Raw genomic sequence first — 9,780 nt, forward strand, 5'->3', positions numbered from 1 at the left:
AAAAAAAAAAAAAGAAGAAGGCTGATGGCTAGGCAGCAAACAGTGCAAGGGTCACAAATAATAAAAACAGGGCACTTAACCTGCTGGGCTTTGAGGGGGGCATTTCAAATTTCTGTTGCACAAAAAACAAAGTGTTCAGTCCTTGTAGTAAGCCTTTTTTTCCACTGGCTCTTTATCATTTTTTCCCTTTCTTTCTCCTTCATCTCCTCCCCCCTTTTTTTGTTTTCCTCTTTCTCTTTTAGTGCAGGTCAAAATAGGACTAGGCCTTCAGGCTGTAATGCTCTCTCCCAAAACCAATGAACCATACTCTCGAATGAAATGTTCCAGTGCAGTGAGCTGTGGCTTATTGTATACCTATAACTCTGACATTACGGAACCCAAAACTCATAGGAACCATGAGTCCTGCTGATGTGTTGAAGAAACTCTTTGCTGAGATTCGCTGACTGGTTGACTTCATTCTCAGGGAGGCACTTGGTGGGCAGACACATTTATCTTAGGACATCGTTTGGGCAAACAAGTCACACAGCAGGTGATCAGTAAAAATGCCAAGCTTGGTGGCATGGAACAGAGCTCTGAAGGAAGCTAGAACTCCTCTGCCTCCCCAGTCCTCTCTTCCTGCTCTGACCTCCCAGTGTCTCCAGTCTCTTCCTGTCCCCAGTTTAGGAATCAAAGAGGAAGGAGAGAATGCCCGAGATGCCTCTGGGCCAGCCTAACAGGTGCTGAGGAGATCTCCACCTCTGTCCTGAGCCTTGGGGTACAGCTTCCCTCTCCTCCTGATGCTCCAGTGTCTGCCATCCTGTAGTCCCAACACTCCGTCAGGACCAATCCAGAACTAACAGCAAGATGGGGGGAGGGGGTGCTAGCTAGAGACCGTATCTGAGCTTCATAACCTCAGCTTCTCTTCCAGCAGGGTTTCTTATTTGTGCCTCCAAGAAGTCTGGGAAATAACACACATAGAGACACACATAGACTCTCTCTGTCTCTGTCTCACTCTCTTACACACACACACACACACACACACACACACGCACGCACGCACGCACACATGCACACACAGACTTTCTCTCCCTTTCCCTCCCTCTCCCTTCCCCACCCCACTCTACTTTGCAACCCAGGGACTTCCCAGGAAAAACAGAAGAAACCAAACAAGACACCACTGGAAAGCCTCTGGAAACCAGAGGCTCGGGTGGAGCATGAATCAGGAACCTGTATTCTAGTTTGCCCTTGGCTGCTGTGACAAAATACCAGCTGAAACCAACATGGAAAGGAAAGGCTTATTTGGGTAACACTTCCACATTACAGTCCATCACTGAGGAAAGCTAAGGCAGAATCTCAAGCAGGACCCTGGAGGCAGGAACCGAAGCAGAGATGCCCTCTTCTGGTGTGTCTGGAAATAACTACAGTGTATTCATATACATAAAATAAACAAATCTTAAAAAAAACACACAAGTAGTCATATTGGGTGTATTAGCATATATTCTGTTAGATTGTATCGAGGGGAGAATTATTCCATTGTGCTCACATCATTGGGAAGATAGGAAAGACATTCTCTGTCTTGTCTCACAAGCACACCGCACTTTGCAAACTCACAATAGGCTCTGGCACAAAAACAACCATCTCTCACAAATGCCGATGATAACCCAGCTCGGAATACTTTTAAGGTGACTCTGAAGATTCAGAGGCGGAGAGAGGACAGAGAGGGAGGCACTTTGTTTTGTTGCATGAGGGCAGAGCTGCTGCCACACTTTACAGCGGCTGGATGTGACAGGGGCAGAGGGACAAGGAAGAGACATATCCCAAAGTCCCACATCCTGCACTCGGACTCTGCCAGGCTAGCCGGTAACCTTTCCCCTTAGCACTTCACCGCTTATGCCGGGCACACTGAGTCAGACTTGGACCAGGCCAAGCCCACTAGCTGCTTCTTGAGATGAGTAGACACTGTTCTTAAAAACAAAGGAAACCCAGGCCATCCACAGCGTGTCGTTCAGTGTTTAAGGCACACCAAAACAAGAACACTGAGAAACTCCATGACCCAGGTACTGGGAAGCCCTTAGCGCCTGTGTGAAGGCAAAAACCGAGGGAGAGGGTACTCTTCTGATGTTAGACTCCTTAATGTTTGGCCTCTTTCCTGGCTTTGTCTTTCACAGAGAGTCTAATCCATTTGGAATTAGCTTCAATGGGAGTAAGGGATGTTGGAAGCCCAGGATCAAGCTAGAGACGGCCTAATCAGTAAAGCGCTATAGAAGCATGAAGGTCTGTACTCCATTCCTAGAACCCACATAAAGAAGCCCACTGTGGGCCTGGAGGTGGTGGTGTACACCTTTAATCCCAGCACTGGGGAGGCAGAGGCAGGCAGTTCTCTGTGAGTTCAAGGCCAGTCTGATCTACAGATGGAGCTCTAGGATAGCCAGAGCCACACAGAGAAACCCTGTCTCAAAATGGGGGGAAAAAAAAAAAAAAGCCATGTAGTGGTGGTGCACGCCTTTAATCTCAGCACTTGGAAGGCAGAGACAAGTGGATTTCTGAGTTTGAGGCCAGCTTGGTCTACAGAGTGAGTCCCAGAGAAACTCTGTCTCAAAAAATCAAAATAATAAATAAAATAAAGGAAGTGAGCTAACAAATCAGGAAGAGACACAGGGGATCCTTAACCCAAATGGAAAAAACCATTCTGAAAAGCAGCAGACCGTGGTTCCAGCTAGAACTTTCTGGAAAAAAGTTGAACTACAGAAACAGAAAAAGAGAAATCCCAGCGATTGCCTTGCTGGGCTGGGAAAGATAAGCAGAAACAACAGGCAGTTCTGTATAACAGTGTGACAGTGGACCCGCCGCTTTCTATCTGTCCAGATCAGAAACATGTGGCTGGCCGGGCGTGGTGGCGCACGCCTTTGATCCCAGCACTCGGGAGGCAGAGGCAGGCGGATTTTTGAGTTCGAGGCCAGCCTGGTCTACAAAGTGAGTTCCAGGACAGCCAGGGTTATACAGAGAAACCCTGTCTCGAAAACCAAAAAAAAAAAAAGAAAGAAAGAAAAAAAAAAGAAACATGTGGCTGACAAGCGTAAGGCCCACACTGTAAACCTTGAATTTAGGCAAGAGTGCACATGTCCTTGTATGTTACTGGTGTCACTGCCCTACCCCGACTAGTGTGACATATTACCAAAGAGGGAAAGGGACTGAAGAAGAAAGTAGATGTATAAGAACTAGGAATGAGGCTCACAACCATCTGTAATGAGAACTGACGCCCTCTTCTGGTGTGTCTGAAGACAGTCACGGAGCACTTACATATAATAATAACTAAATCTTTTGGCCAGAGTAAGTGGGACCGGAGTGAGCAGAGGTCCTGAGTTTAATCCCCAGCAACTACATGATGGCTCACAACCATCTATATAGCTACAGTGTACTTGCATACATTAAATAAATAAATAAATATTTTTAAAGAATAATAGAAAAACTTGGGAGGCAGAGGCAGGCTAATTTCTGAGTTTGAGGCCAGCCTGGTCTACAAAGTGAGTTCCAGGACAGCCACAGCCAGGGCTATAGAGAGAAACCCTGTCTCAGAAAAAAAAAAAAAGAATAATAGAAAAACATAAAAATTACAAAAAAATAATTGTTTTAAAAAGCAATTTTATAAGAGACAGTACTGGGGAGGGGCTATTTTGCTGTATGCCCAGGGCAAGGCTTACTCCGTAAAACCCTGATAGGTCCAACGTGAGATGTCTGTCACGGTGTGGACGCCGCTGCTGCTGCTGCTGCTGCTCTGGGCTGGACCCACATTCCAGGATAAGAACATGAGGGTTTCAGCCTACAAGGTGAGCTCAGGTTGTGCCCTCCCATGCATGTCTATTCTCTAGAAGGCTAGAGGCAGGGTAGGGAATCCAGGACCTCGATTCGATGGAGCAGAGGTGACAGGGACCCGGAGCATCTGGGCAGGCCAGTGGTACAGTCATAAAGGTATCTGAGGGCCTGTATCTCACTGCTGCACCCAGTCTTCATGCAGCCCCATCTCAGCGAAGTCCTAAAAGACAAAAGATTGGGGAGAATCTCCAGTAGGCAGGGTGCAAGGACTCTGATTCCTTTCTTTGCAGTGTCATATCCCTGGTTGCCTTTGGGGACACCCCCAAATCACCCAATGCCGTGTCCTATTGATCTGTGATTCCCTTCTCCTAGCAGACCATTTGAGCCCCTGGCCTAGGACAGACACTTTTTTTTTTCTTTTCATTTTCTGTTTTGGCTTTTCCGAGACAGGGTTTCTCTGTGTAGCCCTGGCTGTCCTGGAACTCACTCTGTAGCCCAGGCTAGTCTCCAATTCAGAGAACCACCTGCCTCCCGAGTATTGGAATTAAAAGGGTGCACCGCCATGGTCAAGCTCTCTTCCACTCTTCCCCACTCCTTGTCTTCCCCTTTTCCCAGGTTAGACAACAGCCTTCAGCCTTGAGATGAGGGGAGGTTAATATGAGGAAGTCAGAGTGGGTGGAGCCAATGTCTAAACGGAGAAGCCCCCTGGGAACCGGGTCTGCTGCTGCCTTAAAGCGGGTGAACAAAACCTGGATGTTTCAGGGGATCGGAGAGATGTGTCGATACAATTCTGAGTGTCAGAGTGACTGCTGTGTCACCAACAGCTTGAACCCACAGAAATTCTGCACTGCCCAGACTGTGTTTTTGGAATGTGTGCCCTGGAGGAAGGTGACAGGGGCCCCCGGGCAACATCTAGGGAGGGAAAGAAACTGGCAGGGGACACCTTCTAGCCCCACTTCTACCTGCTCTTGGATGAGCCCTGTTCCCTCACAGCCAAATGGGTTCCTCTGTGAAGAAAACTCAGAATGCCACAGCAACTGCTGCATCAGGACTAGCAGCAGCCCAGGCTTGTTCTGCTCATCAAAGACCTTCTTCATGCAGTGTATATCTTGGCGCATGGTGAGCTTGGAACAAAGGACCCATGGGGCAAGGTCCCTGGTGAGAAGAGGGGGAAGAAGGACTTTCACTGGGGCTAGATGATATCTGACCATCTCTCTCCAGCCCGAAGGAGCCGTATGCCAACACCACCTTGAATGCTGGAGCCTGTGCTGCCTCCCCCTGAGCGAAAACAACCCATCCTCCCGCTGCACAAAGCGCACCGGGCTCCTGGCTCTCTGCCTGCCGATTGTGAGTAGCCCACTCCAGCCCCTTCCTACTGAAGCTGCCTTAGAGGTGGGTGAGGGTTATGTGTGAAACCAAATCCCACCAACAGAGGACACAGTGGCTCCCTGTACTTAGTGTCCATTTGTCTCCATGGAGCCGACTTGGGGGAGGAGGGGGCGTCCTGGACCAGGCACTGAGCCCTCTGGGTATGAAAGTATAGGACACAATGGTAAAGGCCTGTTGATCTCACTTGGAGGGGCTGGAAACTTGCAAGTCAGGAAGCTGGTGTTGAAACTAATAGGAGCTGGAGCAAAACTAGTCTTCAAGCCTATAAGAGTGTGTGTCTATATCTCTACATGTATGTTATATGGACATGTTATGTGTACATGTCTATTCTCTCTCTCTCTCTCTCTCTTTCTCTCTCTCTCTCTTTCATAGCTCTGTCTCTGTTTCTCTCTGACTGTGTGTGTGTGTGTGTGTGTGTGTGTGTGGTGTCTACCTAGTAAAGATACCATTACAACTACCAGGCAGAAAGGGTCTCCTAGCTTCTCTCCCCCCTACCTCCTTTACTTTCTGCTGGCCAATACCTCACAGAACAAAAGCTATGGAGAACAGGGGCTTGTGGGAGTGAGCAACCTAATTGTGTGCATGGGCTATGTACGCCATAGAGGCTGTGTGTGGTTCAGTACATAGTTGTTGTTAGACAAACTATGTCAGGAGAGCCCAACCTATTGGGTGTGCTTTAGCTTAGTGACTACTTGAGACATCCTGACACACGGCTACCTCAGGGAACAGTGTCTGGGCCCTGGACAACGGGGCTGTGGTTAGTGCTTAGAATGAAGCTCATATGATTTTTTTTTCTCTCTCTCTCTCTGATCTTTGCTGTCTTGTAGTGAATGAATATGACCTTGTGTGATGCAGAACCAAAACTGGGCTTCAGAGAGCAGAAAGTGTTTTGCTCGCATCCAAACTGTTCCCTTATTTGGGTTCTGAAAATCTGTAGGAATTAGAGATATCTGTTGCTTGTTGTTAATGTGAATTCCTTGAGTCCCACACATGAAGCATTTGGGGGTGAAAAAAAAAACCCCACAGGATTGCTGCTGAGTTAGTGCACGTAAATAAAAACTACTGGTTGACAAGGACCTTTCCCAGTCCATGTTTTTCAATAACAAAAGTATGGAAATCTTTGGAAACCCCGAAGACACATTTGGATCTGCTCAGCTCCACTGGGATCACCAGAAAAGAAAGAAATTACCTCTCATGAATGGGAGCCAGTGCAAGACTCTGTGCTGTTCCAAAGACAGCCACCAGATGGCGATATGGCCTTGGCATGAAAGAGCCTGGGCAGAAGTTTGGTACCTGGCTCAGAGAAAATAAAACAGGCAAAAGTAACACACGTCTTGAACCTCTAAAGTCAGAGATCAGGATGAAGGTTGGCTCGGGAGGTGATTCCCGGGGTCGTAGAGGCAGAAGCTTGGTCCATGGAAGGGAAAAAACAGTGGAATGTTTCAAGATGCAGGAGGCTGGGTAATGCTGGTCCCCGGAGAGCCCCGTCCAGGGCAATTACACCTCAGAAGTGCTTTATGGCTTTAATAATATGGTGGTGGAAAATGGGGGGTGGCTGCTGCTCAGCGCATGTTTTATTCATGTCAGGAAAGACTGACTGATGTCTACAATTAGCATCAGAGACCACAGTGTAGCAGGGCCACTGCACAGTTACCACAAGAGCCCAAGCTGCCAGGCAGGTCCCAAGAAAGCAATGCTGGTGGCAAGGCTCCTTCAGGAAGAGGACTTGGTCTTGGAGGCAACCAGGGGTCCCTCTCGCTAGACAGCTAGAGCATCACATAACGCGAAGGTGGAACTGAGGGTGAAAATCTACTTGTTGGGCTGGAGAGATGGCTCGGCGTTTAAGAGCACCGACCGCTCTTCCGGAGGTCATGAGTTCAAATCCCAGCAACCACATGGCGGCTCACAACCACCCTTAATGAGATCTGACGCCCTCTTCTGGTGTCTGAAGATAGCTACAGTGTAACTTACGTATACTAAATAAATAAATCTTCCATAAGTGAGGACAGACCCCGGGAAAGCAATGAATTACAGAAACAGTGGAGAGGAACATGCGAGCTCATCAGGTACAATGAGGCAGAACGCTTGAGGTAAAAGTTGCCGAAAGGCAGACGCTCCTCAGAGCCTTGATCACCTCTTGTGTGTGTAGAGCCCCGTTGCTGTAGTCCACTTGGGAGGCACATCGGACTAGGGAACTTTTTCACAGTTGGAGCACTGTGGGGTCTTCCAAACTTGACGCACATCATCCCGGAGTGAAGATGAGTGTTGTTTGTGGTTCACTTCACGCAGTGGCAGCTGCTGGAGGGGTACTGAGAAAGCTCATGCCTCCATCTCCAAGAGAGCAGGCTTCTGCTACAGCAGGGGCTGCTTCATGCAGACTGCAGTTCCTTGCAGGGGTCTCTCGCCTCTTCTGCTGCCCACTGGATCCAAGATAAGGTCGGTCCCCTCCCAGTGACATCGTGTCCCCGTCCTCTTCCCAGAAGCTGGTGCCTAGGGGCTGGTGGTTGGTTGGAGGCCAGCTGAGGGCAGACAGGTCAGTGGCAGCTGAGACACATATGGCATGGGCAGCTAGGGAGTCTGGTGGGCCAGTTCTGTTTCCATATTTCTCCTGGTGTGCCTTTCGCCCTGGGTCTCCCCAGGTTGTGCTGTGTCCTCATTCAAAGAACCTCACTGGACCCAGATTCTCAGAGAGATGCCCAAATAGCAGAAGGTATCACGGAATCCTGATGGTCTTGGGTAAGCCCATCATCCTCAAAGGTAACACTCCATTCCAAAAAGGAATGTCCAACTTTAAGGCCAATGCCACACGAATGAGGTACCTGCACCAAAAAAGCACCCTTTTGGACCTGGAATGAGCTTGAAGCCATTCCTTCCCTTTCTCAGGGTTTGAGGCATTGTGTTCCTGGCTGTCAATTCAGTACATTCAGTACGCATCGACATGAACTCCTTAGACACATGGATGGTCTTAGCCAGAGGACACCCTTCACCTGCCGTCCACCCCTCATGGCGAGTTCTGTGGCCCTGGCAGTCCTGTGGCATTTGAACAGGGCCCTATGAGCAACCTCCAATTCCACCCCAGTCAGGGCTCTAGCAGAAAGACGTAAAAACAAAGTCAAAAAAAAAAAAAAAAAAAAAAAAAAAAAAAAAAAAAAACAGCTGTCAGGTGTCATTGGCAGGCCTTGAACATGCTACATATGCTCTCATAGAAATCCACTTTCTCTGCCTTTGCTGGGGTTAAAGGTATATGTGATCACACCTGGGCAACAAAGTATATTCTTTTCTCCTTCTTCTTCTTCTTCTTCTTCTTCTTCTTCTTCTTCTTCTTCTTCTTCTTCTTCTTCTTCTTCTTCTTCTTCTTCTTCTTCTTNCTTCTTCTTCTTCTTCTTCTTCTTCTTCTTCTTCTTCTTCTTCTTCTTCTTCTTCTTCTTCTTCTTCTTCTTCTTCTTCTTCTTCTTTTTTGGTTTTTCGAGACAGGGTTTCTCTGTTCTCTGTATAGCTCTAGCTAGATGTCCTGGAACTCACTTTGTAGACCAGGCTGGTCTCTAACTCAGAAATCCGTCTGCTCCTGCCTCCCGAGTGCTGGGATTAAAGGCGTGTGCCACCATGCCCAGCCGCTTCTTTTTTTTTTTTTTAAGCTTTATTTATGGGCTGGTGAGATGGCTCAGTGAGTAAGAGCACCCGACTACTCTTCTGAAGGTCCAGAGTTCAAATCCCAGCAACCACATGGTGGCTCACAACCATCCATAATGAGGTCTGATGCCCTCATGTAATAAATAAATAAACCGTTAAAAAAAAAAGATTTATTTATTATATGTAAGTATACTGTAGTTGTCTTCAGATACTTTTTCTTCTCTCTCCTGCCCCGCTTGCTCTGTCCCAAAGATTTATTTATTTATTTATTTATTTATTTATGTATTATATGTAAGTACACTGTAGCTGTCTTCAGACACCCCAGAAGGGGGGCATCAGATCTCATTATAAGTGGTTGTAAGCTACCTGGGAATTGAACTCAGGACCTCTGGTAGAGCAGTCGGTGCTCTTAACCACTGAGCCGTTTCTCTGGCCCACAAAGTATAGACTTGATGCCCAGGTTTTGGATTCACTCTGATGGATGCAGATGAAGAAGGCAGATGATTCTCTGTGAGTCAGAGGCCAGCCTGGTTTATATATCGAGTTCCAGGACAGCCTGGTCTACATAGAGAGGCCCAGTCTAGTCCAGGCTACCCTGGGAGGAGGTAGGAGTCGGAAAGACCAGTCCACCTCATGGCTTTCTGGGGATGCAGGGGAACGTTCCCCTCTGCCACCCGCTCACTCCAGAGCATCCGTGAGCTCACAGTGCCCTTCATTCTGAGGCTTGGGTAGCCACTTGGTTGTAGCGCACAGACAGTCATCAACAGAGCTGCTGTGACTCTTTTCAAAAGACCTCCAACATCTGACAGGAGGGGGCAGAGAGGATCACTGACCTTCCCCCCCCCTTTTTTTTTTTTTTTTTTTTTTTTTTTTTGAGACAGGGTTTCTCTGTATAGCCCTGGCTGTCCTGGAACTCACTCTGTAGACCAGGGTGGCCTCGAACTCAGAAATCTGCCTGCCTCTGCCTCC

At 48.0% G+C, this 9,780-nt stretch overlaps 1 protein-coding gene across 1 annotated transcript in view; it reads left to right on the plus strand.

Annotated features, from left to right (window-relative positions):
• Positions 1–6,257, plus strand: part of Lrcol1 (leucine rich colipase like 1) — a 10,163-nt gene extending 3,906 nt beyond the window's left edge. Inside the window, exons 2-6 of the mRNA XM_021187133.1 lie at positions 3,699–3,806; positions 4,555–4,680; positions 4,786–4,911; positions 5,014–5,139; positions 6,009–6,257. Coding sequence (XP_021042792.1) covers positions 3,711–3,806; positions 4,555–4,680; positions 4,786–4,911; positions 5,014–5,139; positions 6,009–6,011 — 477 coding nt within the window. The 5' untranslated portion in view covers positions 3,699–3,710 and the 3' untranslated portion in view covers positions 6,012–6,257. The remainder of the gene's footprint in view (positions 1–3,698; positions 3,807–4,554; positions 4,681–4,785; positions 4,912–5,013; positions 5,140–6,008) is intronic.
• Positions 6,258–9,780: the final 3,523 nt, after the last annotated feature.

This window comes from Mus pahari, chromosome 23 (assembly GCF_900095145.1).
Source record: "Mus pahari chromosome 23, PAHARI_EIJ_v1.1, whole genome shotgun sequence".
In the NCBI taxonomy this organism is placed as follows: Eukaryota; Metazoa; Chordata; class Mammalia; order Rodentia; family Muridae; genus Mus; species Mus pahari.